Raw genomic sequence first — 27,546 nt, forward strand, 5'->3', positions numbered from 1 at the left:
TTTTGTATTTAAATGTACATCCTCCTAAGCTAGGGTTGTACATTACCCTGTCTAGCTATGAGAGTTTATACTTCCAGTTGAGTTAAAGTGATACTAATTTGAAATACAAGTCTTCTGTTCCCTTAGTGTAAATTAATTGTAAGTGAAGTGGTTATTTCTAATGTCATTATATGTTCTCATCAAGTTGAAGATGCCCATGTCATAGTTGCTGGGGTTTTTTTTTGAGATCTCATAGTAGCAGCCATTGAATAATTTTGTTCCATTTTGGTATGTTTAATGTATCTAAACTACTATTTTATACTCAGTTCTTTCAAGTATTAGGTTAAATGTCAGACTGAATAGTATTTTCCTGCAATATCGTGTATGTAGGTGCATATTCTAGAGGTACAAATCTTTTTTTTTTTTTTTTCCAGATTATTGTAGGGCCTGGAAAAAAAATAGAAAATTAGAATATTATTTTAAAATTTTCATTTGTAGATTTAGTTTTTGGAGAAGTTTCCATAATGCCGTAAAATATCCAATAATTGGTGTTCTATCAATGGGCAAAAATTTATATCCTGCTAGCAAGGAAAATCTTCAGAAAGAGTTTTGATGTGGTTTTCAACTCTTTCAGGATTAGAAGTTCTCTAGACAGCAGTTAAACCTCATGGAAAAGTAGAGCACTGTATTCACTTATTTTAGGTTGCTGCTGTATATTTCCTAACTTTAAGTACGATTAATTACAACCCAGTAAAACTAATTTAACACATTGTAAGAATTTTCTGGTTCTTAAATAATGTTGCTAAGCATAGTAAAACCTTTATTTCCATGAAAGTTGTAACTAAACTGTATTTCAGAAGTTGATACTTAGCTTTTAATTACAAAAGACCCCTCCTCTTGTGTTACTGCCGGATATATGCATCTTATTGTTACAAGTCATTAAATTATATTTTGATGGATTTGTTGGCTTTATCATACTTTTTTCTTTTTTTTTTTTTTTTTAAAGCCAGGCGTCACCTTATGGGTGGTTTTTATGTGGATATCAGAAAGAAGAGTAAGAACAGTCAGAAAATGGGATACGATTATCCTTGTTTGGCTTACTCCTCTTGTAATTTAGTTTGAAACCGAACTCTTCAGTGAGATGATGGTTACAAGGCTAGCAGAGTAACACTGTGGTTATTGAAAACTTTTAACTGCATGTTGTATTTGAATTAATCTGTCTATTTCTGGTCTTTGTAGACGTAGTATTCCTGTGTGTGCATGCATATGTTAGAAATCGATCAACAGGGATTCCTTTGAATAATCTAGAGTCCCATTTGGTTCTGGAAGTACTAAAATACTCCTTGTCTTGGGAAACACAAATGAAATAGAAGGGGAAAGAGCATCCTGACATTGAATTATTAAGCAGTAGTTGGTCACCTCCTTACTGCACCCTAGCATGTGTTGAATACAATAGAAAAATGAGTTCTAATGAAATAGTAGAAAATACAGTAGTTTAGACCACATTCATTTTTCATATTAGAAAAAAGTGTGACTCATAAACATAAAAGGAGTTAAATGCTCAGCTTCTATAGAACACATCCAAGAACTGGTATCTTTGTCTGAGTTACTAGCTGTTTTCAGTGAATATTGAATAAAGTAACTTTTAACGAACAGTTAAATCTGAAGAAAATAACGTACAAAATGAACAAATCTAAACAGAAATATACTTCTTGCATCACATTTTGAATCTCTGGCCACCGATTAGGTCATATTCCAAGAGTCTGGACAAATAGCTGTGTGAAAAGTAGTCTCTCAAGACCTTGATTGCATTAGGAAATTTGGGCTATGGAGGACAAAGGCTGTCGGCAGCAAATCTCCCTCAGGTAATGTTCCAAACGATTTAACTGTTTGTGCGTATGGAATAACATAGCTTCTATCATCATTATAGAAAGCTTCAGTGTTTTTGCCTAAAATGGGGGTTTGAATTGTTTTAAATTACTGTGATTTGTTTCAGTCATTCTAAGTAGGGTGCATCAATACTGTTTGTTCTAGCTAAAAGTTGTCCCATTCAGCATGTGTGCTTTAAGCAGGCTTCTCAGTCAGCGCTGGTAACGCTGCATTGTGCATGTCTAGCCTGGACTTTCTACAGGCTAGGCACTTTTGTGAAAGTTATTGTCTGCAATTGAAAGGTACCCCAAATTTTTGTCAATAAATGGTCTTTTTTAGTGTTTAAATGATACTGATGTTACAAAAAAGTTTCAAAGTTAGAACAACTGCCAGAAAATATCCTTTGCATCTCTAAAGCAGAATATTCCACTGGTAATGTATATGCCGTAGCTCAAACCAAAAATTATTCCAAGAGCAGTTGTAGGGTTTGGTCACTGGGGAGATGCTAGATGCATTGTGGAACTGTGTTTAAGGATCAACTATTAATTGTAGCCATCTCACAGATGTTTTTATTCTGTCAGACCAAGATAAAACAGGATGAGTTGCTACACACTTCAGCATTCAAGAGCAGTGCTATCAAGTGCAATTGAAATGCTACTGAAGTTGTTTTTGCAGCGTTGTGAGAACATGTAGGGACAGACTTTACTACAAGCATGACAGGCTAACTGCAGTGATGCCATTGACATTTCATCTCCTGTCCTGAAATTGTTTTGTTTTGTCTATACTGTTAATTAACCTTTTTTCAGTAATGGTTCAGAAGTCTCAGTATTGAACCTCAGCAGAAGGCCTGCTTCCATCTGGTTGTAGACAAACTCTACATGACTCAATAAAGATAACTTGCACACACCAAGTTGGGCGCAGAAAATCTGAACCTCTTTTGGAGGATGAGCAGTTCATACTTTTCAGATGATGCTCAAGATGAGCAGTAAAAGCTGCATGCTGCAGCAGCCTAGGCCAAAGCAGATTAATAAATGGTCTTAGTGGATGAAGGAAAGGCTGTGGATTTTATCTGCCTGGACTTTAGTAAAGCCTTTGACATGGTTTCCCACAGCATTCTCCTGGAGAAACTGGCTGCTCATGTCTTGGATGGGCATGCTTTCCGGTGGGTAAAAAACTGTCTGGATGGCCAGGCCCAAAGAGTTATGGTGAATATAGTTAAATCCAGCAGGTGACTGCTTATAAGTCATGTTCCCCAGGGCTCAGTGTGAGGGACAGTTCTGTTTAATATCTTTGTCAATGAACTGGATGAGGAGATTGAGCGCACCCCCAGTAAGTTTGCAAATGACGCCGAGTTGTGTGAGAGTGTTGATCTGCTTGAGGGTAGGAAGGCTCTGCAGAGGGATCTGGACAGGCTGGATCGATAGGCCAAGGCCAATGGTATGAGGTTCAACAAGGCCAAGCGCCGGGTCCTGCACTTGGGTCACAACAACCCCATGCAGTGCTACAGGCCTGGGGAAGAGTGGCTGGAGAGCTGCCCAGTGGAAAAGGACCTGGGGGTGTTGGTGGACAGCCGGCTGAATATGAGCCAGCAGTGTGCCCAGGTGGCCAAGAAGGCCAACAGCATCCTGGCTTGTATCAGAAATAGCAGGGCTAGGGAAGTTATTGTCCTGCCTGAAGCGGTGTATTAATTGTATTCTCAGAACATGAACCTGAACCTCTTTAGCAAAAAATATGTGGAAACACTCCAGTTCATTTTTTCTATAAGACTGAATTATAAACAAACATCACACGGTGTTTGCAGGATTGAGTCATGGTTTGTTCACCTTCATCCAAGTCCCAATTTTGGCTAGGCTTAGAAATTAGTGAAATTTTATAATCTTTGTTTGATTAGAGAAGCATAGACTTTACTATAATAAACAGTGATAATACTGCAGCTCAAAATAAAACATACAAACAAGTGAAAAATAGCCTGGAATAATGAAGTTCCTTCAAATCTCAATCTGATAGTCTACAGTGCTGTGAAACAAAGGACATAGCAAATCAAGCTTTAACATGCTTTTTAAAGTGTATTCATTGCTAGCAGCCTTTCCCAAGAATGAAGAGTATATAATATAATTTACTCTGAAAACCAAAGTAGTAATGTGTCATAAAATTACGTGCGAGACAGTGTGACATTGCATTTGAAGACTGTGTATAGGAGCTGTTTTTGCAGCTTTGGTGAAGAGAAACACTTGGCAAAGTATGCATTTATTAGAGACAGGCTTACTAGATTTCCTTTTCTTGAAACTACTATTCAGCCAAGAATTCTCCAAGCATTACCACTGTGTTAGATAATAAGGATATAGTGCATGTTCTGTGTTTTGGTTTTTCAAAATGCTGTTAACCCCTTGTGGGTTATTCCTTGAGGGTGAGTTCAAGCTGTTCCCAAAGTAACTTAATGGGATAAAAGAATTTAGAATAATCTTTTCTTCATTTAATCCACTCTAGCTGCAGTATTTATTCAACTGGTTACCATAAAGTATTCATTTCTGTTCAGATGAGGAATGTAACTTAGGAATTTTTATGTGCCTTATATGTATGGCTCTGTGATAAGGAGTTGTCATATTCGAAGGGTTCAAGGTTCCAGGATGGAAATCTGGGGGGGCTGTTCAAAGTTACCCGTTCCCTCCACCTAGCCCCAAATGTCTCTTTTGTAGGTTGTATTCCTTGTGTTTATTTTTTTCTCAATTAGTTCAGAAGCTTGCATTTTGCTTAAGAATAATGAAAAACAAAACCAAAAAAGAATAAACCTGTTATGTAAAATAAGGTTAATAGAAGTGTTTTTTCCACCCTTTACTTTGCAGATATGTTTTGAGAAACTGTTTCTAGCTTTGGCCAAAATGGCCTTGTATAGGGAGCCTGTGATTTGGAGAAGTACTTTCTTCCATCAACAGTTGTGTCAAGTAAGCAGATGACCAGCTTATTTGAATTGAACTGTGTTGTACTTAGGACTCAAGAAAAAAGTTGTTTGCTTGGAGTTTATAAAATATTTAAGACATTGTGTGTTGTCACTTCAGATGCAATACTTAGTGTTTGGTTTGCATTTGGTCATCTGCAGTTGTGTTTAGTGCTTGAATGATACTAGTTTCCAGTGCAGGAGGTGTTTAAGGTATAAAACCACGTTCTAGAATTATTTCAAAATTAAGTGCATTCTTTCAATAAAAGTGAAATATTCAAATGAGAAGACCGTTTGCAGTAAAAATATGTCTACTTTAATAAAAGTGTCTGATTTAAAAATGGACTTACATAGAGTTAAATACTTAAAGGTCTTTATTTTTTGTGGTCACTGATGGTTTATTTGTGAATCTGCATTTTTGCTGCAAAACATAATTATTAAAAAGGTCCTTTTGCTGTTTCTTTTTTTTTCTTTCTTTTTTTTTTTTTACACAATGAAGGCTCAGAAATACTACTCTGGGAAGAAGAAAGCTGTCTTGGATAACTGCGTCAAGCAGCTAATGTGAAATGTAATATTTAAAGGTTTTAGTGATTTGGAGGAGGGTGACAGTCTTTCTCACTTCATGTACAACATGCTGTTCCGCCTGAGCATATATTTATTTATAAACAGTGATTATTTAAATAATTTGGCAGTTTCTTCTTTATAGTTCTGGCTGTAGCTGCATTTGGTCTTAAACACAGTACAAGCTCAGGTGTTCGTGTGAGTGTAGTTACCCAATTTCCTAGCTGCGTACACATTTTCAGTACTGCAAATTCACTGTATTTTGCTGATTGGCAGTTAAGTCTCTCTTCAGTTGGAATACCCTAGCTCAGTTCAGCCTGTACTGTTTGCTACGACTTGTTTTTGTAGGCAATTGTAGTTTGATGAAGCTTGTGGTGGTTTAGAAAACCCAGTTGGCTGGATACTGATAAAGAGCTTTCTGTAAGAATGTCTGCGGACAACAAGTTACTCCCCATGATAAAGAAGCTTTCTGTAACTGTGACAGCCCAAGTAAAGATACTGCCATCACCTTTAGTTGTCTTTTAAGAGCAATGAATATTGCTATATTACTGAATTTCAGATTGAGATAATTTTTGTTTTTCAGTTTAGAAAACTACGTATTTTTGCAGGTAGGCCAGAACTTCGTATAAAGGGATACATAGTTGTATCAATGAGAGCAATTGCACACTCATCCCTATGTGGGTTTATTTTTGTTTCAGGATAGGGTAAAGGATTTGGATTTCTTTGTCTGCGAGCCTTTTTTTTTGGTGCATGGTAGTGCTATCTCTGCTGGGTATTGTAAGGAGGAGTGTCTTGAGATTGAGATTACACAACCTTCTAACATCTCGAGTGTCTGTTTTGTCTGGGCTTCCTTCATGCAGCATTCTTGTGCAAAAATTTCAAGTCTAGTCTGGAGCACTAGGTCAAAGTATATGTCTCCTTGAAGGGTATGCAGGCAATTTTTTTTGTTTCATTACATTGTATTTCATTTTCTATCAAAGAATACTGGTTTTTAAGAGCTTGCTATGGTGGCTGCTCAGACAAATTAAAGGAGTATCATTGTGCCATGTTTAGTTTGTCTGGCTTCCAAAGGGTTATTCAACATGCAAATACTTGTTTGGTTTTGTAAGTCTAAATATGTGAGCAGTGTTTCTAATCTGCTAGAAAGAATGAAAGTAAGCCACTGATAGAATCTAGTAATGAACAGGACTAAGAAGTAGGTTCATTTTTGGAGCACTTTTGTTTAGTAGTTTTGCTTTTTAAAGACTAGATAGTATTTTCATGTTCTCGTAGAACAATACCATTATCTGAACCTTTTCTAGAACACCTAAGTTCATTTTCCCTGTTATGAAATATTTCTGTAGATGACATGAGTTCTTCTTGTCCTGTCAGGAACAGTGAGTAAACAATTCCTTGTAGAGTGCTTGCTTTTCTGTTCAATCAAATGCAAATCTTTCTGCATTTTTGTAGTATATCTAAGTTGTAGATTTAAAACACAAATCCTAGCATTGCTAATAAAGTTCTATGTAGAGACTTGAAAGCTGTTTCTAGTCATGAAGTTCTGGCTGAATCATTTTATCAAGTCAGAAAGGAAAAGCTTTCCTTTTCTGGAAAACCCAGTAGTCCTGTGGGAATCCTTGAATGCCTTGGTCATGCTGCAAGAGAGTTTGGTGCCTCTTCAGTAGTACCTCTTTCTACTCAGAAGGTCGATGATGAAATGGAACCAGATGCCTTCAACTTCTTGATGGCTTGTTTCTGAGGTATCTTTGAACTACTTTTGTGTCTGCTTTCTCAAATTAGTAGTGTTAACCTGTGTTAGGTGGGGATATGGACCATGAAGAGAGCATCTGATGTTCAGATCCTGAGTTTTAATATGCAATTTAGTTCTTGTGTTGTAAAGCACGCACTGTAGGGAAATTGCTCAATCTTTTATGTATCTTTTTGGCATGCTCAGTTCTGCTCACTCCATGAAGCCCATTGGCTTATGTTCAGTGCAAAATGAAATCTTTCCTTGGTGGGGAAATAACTTTTATCCTATTATTTGTTAGCTTGAAAACTGGGTTAACAATTGAGAAGTTGATCTATAAGGAATTTCTACAAAATGCTGATAAGACATAGCAAATACAGTATTTTTTTTTAAAGGTATTCTAATTATGTTGCAGATCTTTTTAAAAATTAAGGCTGTGGTGAGTAATCCTGGTTACAAACAACTGAAGAAGTGGATAGTTTTTCCATCCAGATTAATTTTATAGATGTGCACATACATTCATCTATAAAAATAAAAAATGGTATTTTTCTATATAGGCCAACATCATCATCATAAATCATCTATTTTGAAGTTTTCACTAAGTCAACCAGGCAGAAGATTTTTTAAGATTAAGGTTGTAGTCTGCGCTAGTATTTTATTTTTTTTATTCTTCTGTTTTGTATTTTTTCCGAGGATCACATTTTTGTTGTCAAATCTGCTCTATTTGAAAGCATTTTGGGGTCAGATAATTCTGGTTCTCTGATAAGTCAGAAGTTGAATATCTTCTGTAATGTGTGTTTCCAATACAGATTCTTACTTTTATATCACTGTTTAGTAAACACAATTGTACATTGTACTCTCCTTTGATTTTTTTCCCCCCACAGTAATAGAGAACTGAAAGGAAAGATGTAGTGTATCAAGTTGAATTACTGAATTTAATTGGTGACAGATTTCTCTTTCTTGTATCAGGAGTTTCTGTCCTATAAATATGATTTCTGTCCTATAAATAACCTTAAAGGCCAAGCACATAAAGGCCAAAGCACAAACTACAGGGACAGACTTCTAGACAGAACAAGCTAAAAACAGTTTATGAAGTAACACTAATACGTTCTAGTTATGATTCAGATATTTAGAGAGAGATTGTAGAAAGCTTCCATTTTAACTAACCATGTAGATAAAGAAACTAGTTTTGGCCAGTGGTATTAACCTTCGTATTTTATTGATGGTGTTGAAACAGTTGAACCCCCATCAACCCTTCCCATCCCCACCAGGGAATAATGACTGTGTAACTGTTGGAAAAGAACCTTCTAAAATACATTTGAGGCTTAAAAGCTCTATGCACTAATTAACAAAATACAGTGGACATTTAAGCTGTTAACAGCCGCAACATCCCTGGTGCATAGACCTTCGGTACGCTAACACTGCATAACAGTTCTCTATTGTGCATCTCTTTAACAGGGTAACTGTGTCAGTTCTTTTCTTGCTTCACTACCTGCTGTGTATGGAAATTATGTACACTATTTAGCACTTGCTTTCAACTTTTAAAGTCCATGCATATTACACAGAAGCATTACATCTTGCATTAGGGTAAGGGACAGCTTTTAACAGGTCTGGCTTCCTTGTAATTTCTTAAATGCAACTTTTCTTCTAAAAAGCATGCACCAACAGGGATTTTGCTCTAAATTTGCATTTCTTGATTGGGGATTTGCTTCAGTTTTTCACCCCTCAACCACTTGTTGCTATGTGGCAAAGATCTGTTACAGAAATCACTTTCTTTATAAAGGAGATGTAGAGAATAGAGAACATGCATCACAATGAAGGCAGGCATTGGTTTACATGAACTCAGGATTTCTCAATATTGTTCTTAGTAGCAGGCCATGCACTAGTGTGACAGTATTGTCAAGTTAAACTTTAAAACGCTGCTTTTTCCTTTTTTTTTCACCCCCACCTTTGAGTAATGTCTTTTTTTAATAAACAAAAGCTTAAATAGTTGGTGAAATTTTAACCCTTAATGGTGTTAAGGGTAAAATGTTGTTCCACAGCTACCATTACATAGGGAATTAATAGGTAGTTGGGAGGTGAAAGGAAAAGAACATCAGAATGCATGATAATGGAATTAAAAAAAAATAAAATAGTATTCTTCGCTCCATCTGCCAGCCCAGGGATATTGATAGCTAGTTAAAACTGAATGCACAAGGGATATTTCATGTATCGTAGTGGTAGTATTTCTTACGACTTCATCATAGAAAATTTTACTAGAGTTGTTGAGTCTTAAGACTTTGCTGTACATCCAAATTTGAACTCAACAGCTCAGACTTTAGGATATTTGCTGTCCAGATTAGAGTGTGAATTGGCCAAGGTGTTCCTGCTTTACAGCAGCAATCACACTGAGGATGTCTAAGTAGTTTCTCGGTTCACTGCTAGGCTCTGAATGTCTTTTCCCAAGGGAAAAGACCCTTGGGCTTTTGCAGCGCCAACTAGTAAGGGAGCTTTCCACAAAACTGAGAAAAGGCACCCCAGCCACGCATCTAACACAGATTAGACCTCTTTCCCTCTAAAAGGCTGAAGATGATGAAACAAGTTGTGCCCATGTGTGGGAAGTCTACCTGGGTCTTATTTGGAAAATTTCTTAATGGGTACTTTAAAGGGAGCTTTGTAAGGTTTTCAAATGGGCATAAAGCAGGTCAGAATTGTTAATTTTCTTGTTCCTGACAGAATTCCTGAAAAGCAGTAATGTTATAAAATTCTTTTTAGTCATATCCTTATGATTTATTTTGTAAATACATGTTAATTTTAATGAATGTTAAAAATAAGGACTTTACTAAAATGGTATCAGAAAAGCAGAAAAATATACAGAAATTTTTCCCAATGTGTAAGAGTAGCCTGAATTTTGGCTCTCACTTAAGGTATGTAAGACTCCACCCTCAGCTGCTGGTTGGGACTTTGGGTGTCCATGATCAAAACTACATTTTATAAGTTGTAAGCGCAAGAGTCATCTTTAGTGAAAAATTCACAAAGATACTCTTGAAATATTGTGTGTAGCTTTGCAAGACAGTCTGCTGTGACTTATGCTAGGAGTATTGCATAAATAATCAGAACTGCAAACTGAATACATTTTGTTTGAAAGAATATACCATCACTGAACTACAAGTGAACTACAATATGCTTTTTATTTAATCATATATATAAAAATGAACTTATCAGGGCAATCAGTACAAAGCTTTCTATTCTAGGTGGAGTCAGCTGCTAGTACTTCTGTCTTCTTTCTTTTAAAGCTTCTTCCTGCTTCTTTTTTTTTTCCAGAGAGAAACAGTATCAGTAAGAACAATTACTTATGGTAGTAAAGTAGTGGGGTGTTGCTATAACTGTAAATTATTGTAACAGTAATTAGATTATTTCAGTTGTTTAGTTTTCCTCTTTCTAAATGCAAGTAAACTAAGACTGGCTCTCCTTTTATTTGAAAGTTTACGGCCTAAAAACTTTGCTGTAGTTTTTCTTAACTAATTAATTTTTTCTACGTTTTTTAATCTGAGAATTGTGCAGTTCTTGTAGAATACTTGTAAGTTGTGCACTATATAAGAATCTGTATTTTTAAATGCCTCACAGGGAATAAAAAGAACCCATCCATTTGTGTTTGTGAAAGCACAATATTTGCTTACACATGCTTTGAATGAGTTCTAGAAAGTATGTTCTCTCTAAATTTTGCTGTATTACAAGAAAAAGTAGTTTACAAGATCCGCTCTAAGTAATTCAGACTTTATTCCCCACCTTGCTTGAGGTAAGCGTGCTATTTGAAATTTCCTCAATTTGAAGAATGTCATGACCATACTGAAGTCTCTGATGGCTACTGGTAGCAACGTCAGCCTATTTTTATGAAATGTTTTCTTCTCCCCTGACCGCCCCATTTAATATGATAAATAAATATCCTCCCTTTAATAATGAATTTCTTAATTTCAGTCATATGGAGGAACTGTAAAGTGTAATCCCAGGTATTTGATTCCTCATCTCTTTAATTTCATGCTATTTACCCAGACAGCATTTACAAAACTAAGACATACTGTTACAGGAAAAAAAATACATTATTAATAATTAAATAATCACTTTGTCTTGCTCTTTGATTCTTTCTTGGCAGAAAAACTATACTAAGTATGAAATAGCCGTCTGTGCTGAAAGGGGGACTTAAAGTGTTTCAAATGTTTCACTTTTCAATTTCTAAAGTGTTGTTCACCTGTCCGTCAAGAAGGCAGGCTGAATCATAGTTATTTTTTGCATATTTATCAAAAAAATGCCTCTCTGTTTTGAGGCTTGTCAGGGCACTGAGACATGCAAAATCTGAGATTTTTGGGTTTATTTTTAGTATTATGGTTTAAACCAACAAAAACACAAGTCAGCAGTGAGCCTTTGTGCAGTGGGATGACAGGGAAGTTCTCAAGGACATTTTGCGACAGCAGCAAATCGGTAGCCATTGTGGCTGTTAGAGTAGCATCTCCTCAGCTGTGAAATACAAACTGATGAACAGAGTTTGCTGAAGCTAACAGCACTTGCAAATGCTGGACTGTTTTGGATGTTGATGCCTCCTTTGCATAATGGCACTCAGTAGTCTAAAAACTATTGTAATGGACTTACGTTGATTACAGTAAAGTGGCAATTTCTGCTTCTGTTAGACATGCTTTTCAGCATGTCCTTTCCTCCATATCCAGTTTCTCTTTAGTGTTTTCTGCAAAACTGCCTATGGAAAGAAATTTTCTTTAAATAGAAGCTTTCATGCAATCATTATTATTGAATCCTGCTTCCTGTTTGCAATGTTCAGTTTTCTTTTTAAAAGTACACTTCTTTCACTGCTTTTCTCAAATTCTTTATTAATCATTCTGCAGGATGTTTGGATGGGAGAACATGTTACGGATAGCACCGTGTTGTTCACAGATTACTGTGATAATGCAAAATGATGGGGAAGCCTGAAAGAAAACTGTATTCTGTGTGAATACAGTTTCCTAAGGGCAAATATGCTTTTTTCTCCTTGTTATGTCTGTAGCTGTTAGATAAATGTCGTCTGACCACACTTACTTTATTCTGCTCCATTTTCCCACTTTTGATTTGCATAGTAGGTTCTGTTCTCTTACATTTGTTTCAAAAATACCGTATCGAAGTGTAGAAGCATAAATGTTCTCATCCTGACATGCAGCCTAAGCAGCTGAGCACACTAAATAAAAAGCTCCTTTCACAGCAGCTATCTCGTGATATTACGCAAGATGTTCTGTGCTTTGATATAACAGCTCCTAAAGAAAATGTATTGCAACTTGAATTTATAGCAAAATTTTATGTACTTAGTCTGGTAAAACGCATTGGGGGTGGGGAAGAGAGCAAGCTGTTGTAAACTCCTATAAAGTAAAGAAAACTTCTACTTTCCCTCCTTTCTAACAAGTGTAAACTATTGAGGTTAAGTAGGTGGGGCAACCGGAAGTAATTACTAAGGCCAGTGGCATTTTTGCGGTTTAATAAAGGCAGAAGCTAATTATTCAGTTTTTATTTAAGTGAAATGATGCCAAAAAGGAGGTTCCTGCAGAGCAGCTGCACTCCTTCAGTGTTACCCTAATTTACCACAGACACAACTGTCACAAACAGAACTTTTAAACTTGATATATAGCCACGAAAGTAAGGAGCCCTTTGTCTGGAGTGCATGCAGAAGAACTCCTTTATACAAATCAACGGGCAGATGACGGACAATGATGAAAATTTGATTCTTTGAAGTCATAATGGTCATTGAAATGTGTGAAATTCTGGTATTGAAAAGAGAGCGGCTAGCAAGACTCTAAATCCTGGGTGGCTGCTGGAAGCTTGCTGGGAGGTTTTTCTGTGTTTTGACATCAACTTCCCATTGCTTGTTCCTTGTTTCCTTTATTGAAGAAAAAAAAAAAGGGGGGGGGTGCTAAACACTAGATAGTTGATAGTGGTTATGTACAGTTTTTATCGATGTGTGGAGGGAAATGTCATAGGAGAAACACAACACCTTTATGCACACCTGAGCCATCTATTAAAAAACACTTGTTTTCAGAGATACTTTCAACCATTTTGTCTCTTCCCCTTGAATTACAGAGTTCCGTTTCTTGTCCCCTTTGGAATTTGTGCTATTACTGGAGTACTTAAAAGAAGGAAAATCTGATATCCTTTAAAAGTCATCTTCATGCCGAATACTACTTTCGTTGACACTGCCTCTGTGAACCAGTTTTTCTCCCTGCTGTATGGCACATTTGTCATTTCTTATTACTTTTTCCAGAACAGCTTTAACAGGCTTTCCACCATGACAAGTGTTCTTAAATAGTGTAAGTTATAATAAAGACAAAACCTCCTCTTCACAATTTGATGTGATTTCTGCTGTTTAAAAAAGTGTTTTGTCTCTCTCAGCTTACTCCAAGAAGAGACAAAATGCCTCAAAATGAGGATTTTAATATTTCTGAATTACAAATAATTCAGACATTGTTATTAAAAAAACACACCTTTATATATATCAAGAAAAACAATGTCAGAATACACCTTTTAGATAATAGGCTGTGTTAAAAATTTGAAGCAGGGTTGTTAATTTTTAATAAAGCAAACCTATATAGTTCAAATCTCAAGTCTTTTATATTGTCACCTTATTATTTAGAATTTCGAATGCTGAACACCTCACTAGTATTTTAATATGCTAATATAGGAAAATTCAGTAAGGAACACTTAAAAAAAAAAAAAAGAGATAGTAATGTGAAACCAGCTGTCAAAAACATCTTTGTTTTGGAAAGTTGGTTCACAGGTAGTTTCAATGAGAACTTGAACTCAGAACAAAGCACTGAAGACACAGTAAAGGGTTCAACCCAGTGCAGCATACTTCTTTTCAAGTATTATATTGTTTTAATGGCATCTTGGAGCGGGAGCTTTAGCCCATTGAAATGTCGCTTAAAGGACAGGTTCTTCTGTCACTAGCTGGAGCTGTGTGGATGAAATGATCACAATAGAGTGTTGTAATGCATTTTAAAAGTGTGAGAAATCAGTTTGTCTAGACTAAGAGTGCGCCTACAGGGAATAGGAATTTTAGAGCTTCTGTGCTCTTTAGGTGTCAAGTATGTGATAGATGCCAAGCCTTTTTATTCCATATCTTTGGCAACAGCTCAGCTATGCTACAGTACCTTACATGTCTACAGCAAGCAAAAACAGTGATTTTATGTCAGGACAACTTGGGCTTCAGAAACCAGAAACTCATTGTCCTAACAACTGTCTGTTCAATTGCCAGCTTTAAAATGGGGAAGATATCAATAAACAATCGCTGGATTCCCAGAAGGCATGGAAACTTTAGCTATAGTGAATCAAAGTATGAAGAGCTAGCAACACCATGTAGATATTTTAGTTTCAGAAAGTAGACAGGTTTTAGTTTTCACCTTGAAAAGATTTTTATGGGATGAATCCTATATTATTAGTGAAATAACTTTGATTTGGAGCCAACTGAGTGCCCGAAAAAACATGGCTTGAAGGGACTTAAGGTTTGTCTGGCGTTTTGGTTTTATTTTCATCCAGATGAACAAGTCTAGGCATTTCTTTACTACGCTTACCTCATAGCATTTTCTGGTTTTAATACCCTTTTTAGATTGTGTTCTATATGCACTAATGTGTACGTTTTTTATGATTCTCTGGTGTGGGGACTCCAAAAGAGCAAATTGCATATTTCCATAATGTTATTTAACATAGTATCTTATTTTAATAATTCCAGATTATTCTGAAACAATTCAAACCCCTCTAAGTCTGAAGCATAAAATTAATAATTGACATATCAATTGCTGAGAATAATGGTAGTAAAAAAATTTCATAATTTTGAGCTACTTTGAAGCTTGTTTATTTGGAGGTATTTGATGATAACAAACACAGCATTTTTGTGTTTAGCAGACTATTTCAGAGTGGAAAAAGAATTTTTTTTGTGACTATTCTTACATTTTCTCAATAGATATGTTTGCTAAATGCAGAAATAAAGGCTAATATAGTAGCCTGTTTCTGTAAACAGGCAAGCTGAAACATTGAAGCCCCACCAAACTTTATTGCAGGTAAAAATCCTTTTTGTTAAACAAAGCACTTTGCCAATTCAAATAAGAAAACTTTAAGCTATTTTCTTCTAAAACTGTGGTTTAAGCTTTAGCAGTCAGAAATGCCAGTCTGTCAGGAGGTGTTTAACGTATGTGTTGCAACATTCCAGTGACTGGTAGTGTTTCTTTTGCATATCACTGCTAGACTCATATTAAAAATAAACATTACTTGGTCCTAATGAAAGCTTTTATAATGGAATTCTTAAGATATTTTGACAGTTTCTGTTGGTAGTCTGGGTAGAAATGTCAGAAGTTGGAAAATCAGTGTGCACGCTTGTTTGTTTCCCCTGCTGTTCTAATTGCAAATACAAGTCAAGTGCTTTAAACTTGCTGCCTTGTGTAGTTTGAGGGACTGATCTCCTAAAATTTATTTTCTGAAGTAAAACAAAAAATGAGACTTGCCTCCTTTCAAAGGATAATCTGGTGACAGCAGCAAGAGCTTTAAAGTTTGCCACAAAACAAAATCCCATAAAATTAGTAGCTACAGACATGTAAAGCCACAGTGTTTTATTTAAACTTGTTTGCCTTTTAATTCAAGTCATGCCAGTACTGGCAAGATGAGTTCAATATGCCCAATGTCTTGCTGCACTTTTTTGGACTTTTACCCATGTACCACTTGTTCCTGGAGAGAAGAGGGGAGGGGAGAGCAGGGAGGGAGACCAAGGAGCTCCCACTGGCCTTTTAAGTATGTAAGGAACAGGAGTAGTTTAGCATCCTTAGAGATGGATTTGATGTTTGATTTCACTCTTTAGTCTGCTAGGGTGAACTGACAGGTTAATTTTATGTAATTACTGTTTAGTTTTTAGCGAGAAAGTTCACTTTGATTATATCAGATGCTGCTGAGGGTAATTTTTCACAGCAATTCTTCAAGGCTTTTCCTTATTCTTTGTCAGTTAATATTTTTAGGCTGGTTTTGTGCTCCTTCGGTTTTTATCTTTGTTAGGCTCATTTGTTGAGGGCTCACAAGCCAAGCATTAGTAGAGGAGGGCATCCAGCTACTGACTGTATACGACATTATCAAACTTCAGTTTTCTTTGAAGGTTGTAATCTCCTGAATCCTTTTGTCCTTCCCAAAACTACTGAAGAGTATTACCAGTATCAAATGTTCCTGTCTTGATCTTGAACATCAACAGAATAATTGACTGTCAAAAGCTGATATTCATAGCTTTAAATATGATGAGGGGGTCCATTTTATGTAATAGCTAAAGGTTAGAGAAGAGAGCTGAATTCTAGTACCTGCTCTGCAGTCTCAGTGTAGTCTCCCTCTTTAGGGGAGAAAGAAGAGTTTATACACTCCCGCATTTTCTTTAGCTGGTGCTACTTGGAGCGTCCTGACTTTGCAGCTGTGGTCAGAGGATGGAAGGGAATGTCTTGTCCCTCCTTTGGCACTAGCAGTTGTGTAGCTGGGAGGTGAGCAGGTTCAGCTAATTGATCCATGCGAAATCTAATTCAGCCAGGGAGAGCAGGATGATAGCAGCCCCAACATGTATCAGCTTCATTTTTATACACGGACTCATAGCATACTTTTCTGCAATATTTTTTCTTTTTTTGTAACTTAAAAAATGGAAATGAAGCGCGAAATTATGTGAAAAGCATAAGCAGTATTATTTTATAAGCGTTTTATGTGAACCCTTTTTTAACAAGTTCCATTGTGTTTTTCACAGGATATCACTGCTTTAACTGGTGTTCCAGATGAGCACATCAAAACCAGAAAAGTTCACATCTTTGTTCCAGCACGTAATGCAATGCAGGCAGGAGTTAACAATACAAAGAAATGGAAGATGGAATTTGATAACAGGGAGCGCTGGGAGAACCCTTTAATGGGCTGGGCATCTACGTGAGTAGTTACTGAATTTATTTGGCTCTTACTGATCATGTAAATTTTAAGTTTGAAATGTCCTTTCTACCTGTAAGTCTGCTTGTGTTTTAACAGTTCTTACAGTAAGTGGTTGGGTTTGTTAGTCATATGAATAATAATCTGTTATGTTTAAAAGTAGATTTTAGCTCACAACATTATCTGGAAGAGTTTGAAAAAGGTGTTAACAACCAGAAATTTCAATGATTACATTTGCGGTGATACTAGTATATGGCAGCATCAGGGAAAGAAAGTTATTAGTTACCTGAAGCAGGAAATCATTCTCAGCTTTCAGTTACGTCTTTTAAATTTGGTTAAACATAAAATAGCAATACTTAGCTTCTGTATTTTTTTTACAAAGTTTTATAAATATCCTGAAGGTCTGAAATGAGGAGCCGTAACTAATTTAAAAAAAAAAAACCAAAAACAACAACAAACAACAGACCTATTTAAAATATTACGCTGTTTGTCTCAATGTTGCTAATATTAGTAGTAAAAACTCTTAAATATGCCAAAATCCAGAAAAGGACTAATCTTAGCTAAATATGCCATAATTTGGAGATGTAATTGTAACTTGGATGCAGTTAATGTTTAATTATTTTTTCCCTATATAAATATGCTACCTTCATTTTACAGTGTGATTGGAATTCCTGTAAACTGTGAGGACTATGCCAGCAATTCTCCTGACAATACTGTAATTTTGATTTGAAACTGTCTTGTTTGAGGCATATTGAGAAAAGTTAATTATTCTATATAAAAAAAATCAGCCACTATTTTTCAAACTTCAAGAAGGAAAATTTCTGGCTGCAATCATATTAGCACTTACGATGACAGAACACAAAATTCTATGAAAAAAAAACTTAAAAACTTAAATATGAAATAATTAGAGGGTGCATTTTTTGAGATTTATGAACATTCTAAGTCTGGTCACAGAATGATTTTTTTTGTTCTTTTTTTACTTATTTATAAAAATAAGTGTATCCAGAAATATTAGTTCAAGATACCTCTTAAATCAAGTCTTCCTGTTATGTTGGTCTCCCGTAAAAAGTTGAGGAGGCTCACCTGTAACATCTCGGTTGTACTGGTTTTACAAAGCTTTAGGGAAGCCAAGCTCAACTATCATTAGATGAGAAAAAATACTGAGTATGAATTAAAATATTAATTGTATTTAAACAGTCTGTTAAAATACCTGTTTTAAAACTTTAAGCCTGTATGTAGCAGTGACATCATCTTAGGCATGTCCTGGGGTTTTACACCATTTCTTCCTAAGCTTATTTAAATCGCTGCTTCAGAGGGTAAGATTTCAGTGATTTAATACATGTATGCCTTGGGTCACTCAACTACTGCAAGTAGCTGCTACATGTAGCTAGAAATGACCAGGTTGTTTCCTGGGGCCTAAACCGATTAAGTGACAGACTGTTGACCAGCAATACACCTTTCCCTCATGTGTGTCCCCTAGTGTCTAGCCACTACAGTAGGGTCTATTTATACCACTGCACATATTAAAAGACTGTAACAGGTGCCATTAACAACTGCTTTAGTTCAGGTTGAATTTAACTTTTCTTCTAATCCCTCTTTCCTTTTCTGCTGACTTTAGCTTCCCCAGACAAATTATTTTCTGGGTGGGATTTTGCATGGTTTTAGCCAAAACAATGGCTTTTAACCTTTCTAACAGTGATAACCATTTGTGCTAAATAAACCACCTAGAAAAATGAGCCATGGTATTAAGGGCTTACCTGTACGTGAAATTGTCCTGCACTGAGTTTATTGTGGGAATTTAATAAGCAACGGCTGTTTTGAATTAATCCATCTCTGCATGCATTTTTATTTTGGGGTACAGAAAGGAATATTTCCTGTGCAAGCAAGCTCCAGGGAGGCCAAAAGCAAGTGCTGTGTTGAGAATTGATAGGTTAAGGCGTTTGTAAACTAGTTCGTACCTGTTCATTTTTTAAGGAATTCTCAAAAAAACTATTAGCAGACAGTCTGGCAATTTCAAGTTACCATTCAACACCTGGAAACACCTAAGACTTTATTCTCTTCAGATTTAATTTCTGCAAAGAACAGTTCTTAGAAGTTTTCCCATTTACTTTTGAATAATGTAATGGGATTAGTGGATTAGAGCCTTTTAGGGTCTAGGGATTAGAGCCTTTTTCCTCTCAACTCGATATACTTATTTACCTGTAGGTCTTTGCTATATTTCTGTCATTTTACAGTCTTGTTTGCTTTTTTTTTTTGTTGCATTTGTTATTTCTTTGATATTGGGGTTTTTTTCAGTGAAAATTATCCAGATGTAGATTGAAATAAAATGGACCCGTGGCATTCTTTTTTTTTTTTAAATTGGGAGGTTTCATTATAGGAAGGCCTATGGATAGTTCTTGAGTACATCTTTTAGTATAAAGCTGTAAACAAAGAAAAATGGGAAATGCATGGTTTCCATTGTACAAGATCTCATAAGAGAATAAAATGTGGAATCCCAGTTTGCAGTGACTGGTAAGACAGCTTGGGGCAGGTATAGGGAATCCTGCAGCACTGATGTTGCTGACACTATCAGGACATGATGCTGGCCGCGCTGAACTCCAGTTTGCTACAACTTATCACAAACTTAAACACTTGGATAGCTCATTTATGGAAAGGAACCAGAAAGCTGTATTTAGATTGGATGAAAGATGACCCCACATGAAGACAGAACAAATCATTTCTGCACATTTCTCATTTCCAAACTGCCTCTGTCCTGGAAGGTTTTCACTGCACTTGCAGTTCTGAACAGGCAGCAGTCCCTCACTACACTTCAGGCTTAAACTTCTTTGTTCCCGCTTAGTAGTGTTGAGAAGATTTTTCACCAATCATGGAAGACAAGAAAAATAAGCAAAAGTTGTCACAATATTGTCATATATTTGGGTCGCTTGATTTTCCACTGATCACATCATGGACTAATTCTTGGTTTGTAATTCTCCTTGCTCCCTTTGTAAGAGAAATCTTCAAATGTCTTTAAGAAGCCCTTCTTAGTGGCTTGTGAAAGTGTAATTTCTGCCTTTATCCTGTTTTCCTCTTTTTTATTGGGGAATATATTGGATATATGGTGAACTCCATTTTTTCCATTTGTACATGAGATAAAATGTTGTCTTTGCTGGAAGCTAGATTCCCCCCTTCCCCCTCTCCCTCCGCCAGTCACAGGCTTTGTCCTTTATTGTAGAGAGTTCAATGTATCATCGGTTGCTTTTTCTCTTCATTTACCCTTCTGGCTTCAAAGAGAGAACAGTTGAGAGGCAGCTCCTTCAATAGTTTGTTGCTATTTGGTCCTGTCGTCCTAGTTGTCTCCTAGGCTTGTGCGCAGTGTTGTCTTAGGGAAGCATTATCTAATCATTGTGTTACTACAGTTGGTACCTTATTTCTCCGAAAGTTTTGTAGATTGATTTTGAGAACTTTATTTCTTTTTCATCCTTTGTCATTGTTCTTAAATTGAGCTTTTATAGCAACAACTAAGGCAGGTTTGTTTTTTTTTTTCTAAATGGGGTTTTAATTTGTTGCAGAAAGCTTTTTGCTGTTTGCTTCCTTTCAGAAATGCAGTTGGGGAATAGCTGATAATCTAAAACTAACGACTGTGTATTTAGTTAGCTACCAGTTCGCATTTCTGAGCTTTGTTTTCAGTGGTGGCCTGAGATCTGCTTGCTGTACTGGATAATTCCTGGAGGTCACCTCAGCCAAAGCTGAACTCTTGAGGTTTTTTCCATACTTTTCAGTTTCTGATTAATGCCTTCTCTACTTATGTTGATATTCTGCTGTTTTCTGTATAAGATTATTCTTCCCCAGCTGCTCTACAGACTCCTGGTCTCCTTGAAATGTTCAAAATTACCTTAATCCTCCAGATCGTCCAAAAAGGGAGGGACTAGGCAGCTTTAAAAATCAAAAAGATAGTTGCAGAGCACGTATTATAACCTTGGCAGGTGGTTAGACATGTTTGTCTAATAAACTTAAAAAATTAATGTCTGCAAGGAGTTGTGAGGGAAGTTTAACAGACTGAAATAATGAAACAATACTCTGCAGAAAGTGTTAATCCTGGAAATAATTAAAAATAAAGGGATTTTTAATGGCTTGTGGGGTGGTATACTAAAAAAAGTTGTGCAATACAGCACTTGACTAGCATTTGAGATACAGATATAATTATTTTTATATTTCAAATGTGCTTAAAATTTGTCATCTGATTTCTTACAGAGCTGATCCTTTATCCAACATGGTTCTTACTTTCTCTACTAAAGAAGATGCCATTGCCTTTGCTGAAAAAAATGGTATGTATTGTACTGGGTATGAGGCATTCAGCTTTCTGTAGGCAATCTTGATCTCGAGGTATTAACAACAGGAGAAAATGCGGGATAAAGTACCTTCCCTCTATTCCACAAAATTGGTAGACCATTAGTGCTCTACTTGAGGAGAACGGGGGAAATATTTCCAAGGGTGCTGAAGACATTGAATCTAGGCCTTTGGCTTTCTGCAAAAGTGTTCTAGCCTCTTGGAATTACTATTGCAATGCTTTTGTAAGTATCTGTGTTTTGAATGAGAACTGAGCCTTGCTCAGCACTTGGAGGAAAATTAATATTAATGCTTTAAGAGTATTAAAGTACCCCAGTCTGGGGCTCCCAGCTACATGGAAGTGGGATTTTTGCCTGAAGGCTTGATGTGACCATCTGAATTGTACTTACGGAAAGACTATCAGAACCCTTGTGAATATTTGATAATCAGAAAAACTAAAATTAAGTGACTACCAAGTAAGCATGTTGGACTTAAATTTTGGCCATGTTGCAGAACGCATTTATCGTAGAGTCGCAGAATATCTCAAGTTGAAAGGGATCCATAAGGATCATCAAGTACAACTCCCTGCTCCACAGTACTGCCTCAGACTAAGCCACATGACTAAGAGCATTGTCCAGATGCTTCTTAAACTCTGACAAGCTTGATGCCTTGACCACTTCGCTGATGAGCCTGTTTCAAGGTCCGACCACCCTCTAGGTGAAGAACTTTTTCCCAGTGTCCAATCTGAACTTTCCCTGATCGGCTTAATTCCATTTCCTCGTGTGCTGTCACTGGTGGCTGGAGAGAGGAGGTTAGCACCTCCTGCTCCGCTACCCACCTTGAGGAGGTTGTACCTAACTCTTCCAAGTATCATACTAAAGTCTAAACGCATAACTTGATGATTGATCATATTTGAGAAAAAGATAGTAGAAACCCCAGTATCATTACTTAATATTTTAATGCTAATGATGTATCAGAAGGACTGTATCTGCAAACTTATTTGGGTATTTAGGCTTGTATTTTCTCACAGAATTACAGTACTGCAAGCAGTATCCATAATCTCAGCCTTTTGAATATTCAGCTGTCCTTTTATGTGTTGTTCTGAATTTTTAGCCTCATTTTTTTGTGGTGGTTTTTTTTTAGATCAGTTTCATTTTCCCTAGAGAGGTAGGCTTAATGCTTGTAGCTCATGGCTGTGAGGAAGATTAGTTGCACTGAGTTAAAGCCAGGAATAATGCGCATGGAGTATAAGCTTCTTCAGAAGTCTTCCCTGTGGTCTGCAGCTTTCAACTGTATTTAGGCTGGGGTAAATTGATCATAAAGTTTCTTGGTCAGACCAAATTGTGTAAAGTTGTTAGATGGCTTATGTCGTACACACCAAGACCAGTATAAGTTCATTAACTTATACAATTAATAAGCTAAGCCATTTAATGCGCAATTTATTTGCACTTTTTAATAGTAAAGGCTAGTATTTAATTCCTCTATTCCTCTTCTAATTGATCTTTTTTTAACTTAATAGTCTTAGTTTTATTGAAAAATAAATTGTATTCACTAAGAAAGTAATGGGATCATCATATTTGCATTGGATATACCAGTTACTGTGCAATTTTAATAGTATTTTTTAATGTTTTGTGAACAAGTATGAAATTTGGGAGAAACAGATATTGCTTTACTTATGCTTCTGTATTGTTCATGCTATTCCTATTTCTTAGGAAATTCAGCCTTTAAGAGAAAAAAAAAGAATTCTGGCCAATATATCACTATATTAATGAGCTACTTATGTCATCTCTTTGGAAATATTATCTTCTGTCTTTTCAAAATGCGTATTCAAGTAAAGTACTGCATTTGTTCAGTGTAGAAAGTTTATGCCTTCACTGAATTAGTAATGCATCTCCATTGTGTGGGAAAACTACAAGGAAATTCTACCAACTAAACTAAGTCTGTGACTTAGTATTAGTATTACTAGTTCAATATTCATTTAGCTTGCACCCTTAATTTTACGATAATTGAGATGTACCAGACTTTTCTGCAGATGATAGCTTGCCTATATTATTATTCCATTTTTATTTAAGGTGGCTTAATTTTATGCGTATCAGATGGAGCTGATAAAATATAAATTTTACAATATTTAGTTCAGCTTTTAGGAAGAAATTTGAAACTTAGACACACATTTACAATGGAACTTTGCTTCTAAACTTACGTGTTAATGAAACATGACAAAGTCGAGGAACACAAATATTTACCTCTCTGTCCTTCCTGTATGAACCACCCAACTTTTCCATTACAAAATTCCTTAAGAACCTCAAGTTTAATTTCTACAAATCCTAGATATTGCAGGTATTTTGGTATGATTGGGAAACCTAAGAGTTCCTTCTCGCTTAAGGACTTAGCACGCAGAACTTAGGCAAGCTCTCCTTCTGCCTGTCCCATCTGATGTGTTTTTGAATATAGGAGTAAGAGTACTAAATACAGTGTCAGGAGAGATTTCTGTCCAAAATATGACAGCTGAGGATGGTCTGCAGTCAAGGCAAGGAGGAAACACTTCTAACTGGACAAAACTAAAATTTCAGCCTGTGGACCTAAATTCTTTTTTGTCCTGTCCGACATCACCAAGGCAGTTGTTTAAAAACATACAGCTTTAGTAACAAGGATGGAGAGTGTTTCTACTCCACAATAACCTTTAGCCGGGTGATGTGGGTATTCTTCCACAGACGATGAAATCTGCTTTCTGTCCACTTGGCTTGTATGGCAGGGTTCTGGGCAAGAATACCCTCCCCCGACACTGTGGTATTTTTGTAAAAGTGACCTCTGCTCTCTGCATGAGCGACTGAAGGTGCCTAACTCAAGGAGAGTGTTCTAGAGTGTGAAAACCTATCACATATGGTGGCCTCTCGCAATCCAAAGTTAGATGTCACTAACTTTGTGGATTTTGGATAGCTATGGCAGCCCAAGTCATTGTGCTGGCAGTTGTGAATCTCTGTTGGAGACGTTCGGCTCCTCTCTTTCTAGTGTATAAAAAGATGAAGCAATAACATGGGGCTGTAGATTCCATTCCAGCAGCCAAGTGCCTCACAGTTAGGTGTTTTAGTGCTGAATGTTGCAATACCAAAGTCTGTCTCTGGATCTAGTTCTGGCTGTTTACTCAAGCTTATATTTTTAATTAGAACAGGAGGCAAAAGCCAGTGCTCTCGCAAATGGAAAGAATATATTTTTAAAACCTCTATTCCAGTATATCTTACGGAGAATAGTTAACTTGGAAATTAACATTGGTTCAGCCATGAAGAAAATGTTTGTGTGTCATTTGTGAATACACAAAATTGAGGCACAGTGATGTGACTACTGGTGTATCTTACAAAACATGTTTTGATGTGTAGGTGTATCTTCTTCAGTGTTTTATGTGACCATCTTAAATGTTGTAAAAATTCAGATATATGTTAAATCTTTTGAAACTTAACGAGTTTTTGGTTTAAAACTAAGGAAGAAAAGTATGATCTTATCAGTATCAGTTAAAACTGCATACTTAACCACTTCTACCTTCAACTCGAGTATCTCAACTTTGAGTGAAATGTTGCAGCTAAAGACACCAAACTTTGGAATACTGAGTGCTGCCCTGGCAACTTTCCAGGCACCTGGAGGCTGCAACCAATTTGCATTTTGATTTACATAAACACTAATGTCTCCACCTCCTCTTTTCTGACATTTTTTAGCATTTCTCTTGCTTAACTATCACATAATTTACTTGTCTTCTATCACTTCATTCCCTTTTCTTTTACTCCTAATTTTTTATGTTCTTATAAAAATGTTAAGTATTAAACTCCTTTCTAAGGCTGAAGTTTTTTTTCTTTGCTCTTCCTTTCTTTGGTCCTCCCACCCTTCTTTTTTCTCCAGCTTTCCAAGGTCTCCATCTCTCCCAACCTTTGGGATTGATCTTTTGTATACTATTTTTTTCCACATTTCATTTTCATTTTTCCACATTATCTTTATTTTCATTTCCTGTCCCAGCAAACACAGAGCCTTAGTGCTTCTGTGATGCTATGTAGTTGCGGACCAAGGAACTTGCTGGACAGTCAGTGTTCCCGGTTGGGCTTTTCACTGACTGTGAAGTATTTTGCAGGAGTAAAGAAAATGGAGGTATGTAGTACGGTGAAATCTGATGGAGAGAACGAGCATGTGTCACATCTGTGGCATTTCAGTATTCTCTGCTGCCAAATACAAAGGAATAAACTAGTGGATGCCTATGTGGAGAAAAAGATGCTAAAATTAAAAGGTTTAAGTCACATTTATTCTATACTGTATGTTGAGAATATTTAGAATTCTCTTTGTTTCTTGTTTCCCCCCACCATTTCCCCTGTAACCTCCAGGCTGGAGCTATGACGTTGAAGAAAAGAAGATTCCAAAACCTAAATCCAAGTCTTATGGTGCAAACTTTTCTTGGAACAAAAGAACAAGGGTGTCTACAAAATAGGTTGGCATTGGCTGTCTGACTGTGAATAAAGTCAGCTGTGCTATATTTATAGTCCATGTATAATACATCTCTTAATCTCCTAATAAATTTGACCTTTAAACTACAGATGCATCTTGTGATGTCTATTTAAAATGTTTTTGATGTCTCCAATTGAACCTGTTACAAACTTCCCTATAAATAGAGGAGATTTGGAGTGGTCATACTTCTAAAAAATTGCTGTACTAGGAATCTATCAAAAGGAATGTTTGAAATAAGCTGCAACTTTAAAGATTATGGTTTGTCTTTGATGGTAACTTTATATTCACTATCTGGTTTAAACTTATCAGCTTTGCATATACAAATTCTCTCAATAGAAGCTGTGTTTTTTTCTTTCTATACAAGAGAAGTTTGTCAATTGAAGAGCGAAGTATAGTATGTAAAACATAACATTTGACTATAACTTAGTCTGTTCTCTATAAATGTATATTATATAATCTCCTTTCTCCCAAATTAATATTGTCACTATTCTAGAAGCATTCATGACTGGTATAGATAGTGCTGGTATTTTTGTTGGATATGGGGGAGGTCTAGTCCAAAAGATTGAGGTTGCAATTGTTTCTCTGTGATGTTCTTCAAAAGTGAAGCTAAACCAGTTAAATATGCACAAATTAAGTCAGAAGAGTGTTGGGTGCCTCACACAGCATCAGCATATACTAATTATATAATTATAGTTCTCTTTTTTTTTTCTAGTTACATGTTTATCTACATTGAGGTTTCCTGTTGCCTAACAAGAGATGTGGTGATAGCATCTCAGCCTTCATATTGAATATACAGCCTCTCTTACATGACATTAAATTGTTAATTTTAATAATGCACAGTGTTACGTTTGGCATCCTTGTTTACGTATCTATGGCTTTTGATTTATTCACTTTAACTTTTACTTAACACATTGAGATATCAACACATGATCAGTGAAATCTATTACAAATTGGGGGAGGGTACACCTTTTTAATATGCAACTGAGAGTTTTATCCCAACTGTCACAAAAGAAACAGTTGAGACAGCTCTCTCCACATAGATCTAATGAATAGTGTAAGTATTATGCACTGGATTCCAGCTAAAAGAAGGCATAAAACTACCTTGTGTTGCCTGTGTTGCCCAGAGTATTCTTGTTTCAGTTTTAACCAGCTGCCCTATATGCTGGCTAACATTTGTTTAAAGCATTGTTTTTGACCCAGTTTCAAAGTAATCAACCAGTTGGCTGATGTTGCTATTTTCCTATTACAGACAAGAACTGTTATTCCAATTCATCTTCCTATTGAATTTTGAATACTGCATTGTGCGATCGAGCCTAATGTCCTTCAGAAACACCAAAGTGCACCAAACTGTAATCTTAACAGTCCAGAATCTACTGCATCTCTTTGTATTCCAGCTAAGATTAACATGCTGATCTTACTAAGGAGACAATAATAAGAAAAAACATTTGTTTGGGGTTTGGGTTTTTTTTTTTTGGTCTGTTTTTTACAAGTGAAGAGCAGCAAGATCTTAGTTTAATGGTCTTAAAGCTTTGTAAGATTGTTAACATTAAAATGTGCTTGGATATCTAATGCAGCAGATGCACAGTTTGGTTTTTGAAATTATGTAGTCCAGGGAAGTGACTGGTAAATGTTAGATTCCTAACATGATCTGTGAACACTTAATACATGAAATTGCTGTATGTTAATCTGTACTTCTTGTAACGAGAATCAGTTTCACATAGAGCACAGTTTCTTTTTTTTTTTTTTG

At 36.2% G+C, this 27,546-nt stretch overlaps 1 protein-coding gene across 1 annotated transcript in view; it reads left to right on the plus strand.

The window, feature by feature from the left end:
• Positions 1–25,887, plus strand: part of NDUFS4 (NADH:ubiquinone oxidoreductase subunit S4) — a 48,173-nt gene extending 22,286 nt beyond the window's left edge. Inside the window, exons 3-5 of the mRNA XM_074569952.1 lie at positions 16,840–17,012; positions 21,243–21,316; positions 25,679–25,887. Of these exons, the coding sequence (XP_074426053.1) occupies positions 16,840–17,012; positions 21,243–21,316; positions 25,679–25,782 (351 nt within the window). The 3' untranslated portion in view covers positions 25,783–25,887. The remainder of the gene's footprint in view (positions 1–16,839; positions 17,013–21,242; positions 21,317–25,678) is intronic.
• The last annotated feature ends 1,659 nt before the right edge of the window (positions 25,888–27,546 follow it).

Source organism: Larus michahellis, chromosome Z (genome assembly GCF_964199755.1).
Source record: "Larus michahellis chromosome Z, bLarMic1.1, whole genome shotgun sequence".
Taxonomy (NCBI): Eukaryota; Metazoa; Chordata; class Aves; order Charadriiformes; family Laridae; genus Larus; species Larus michahellis.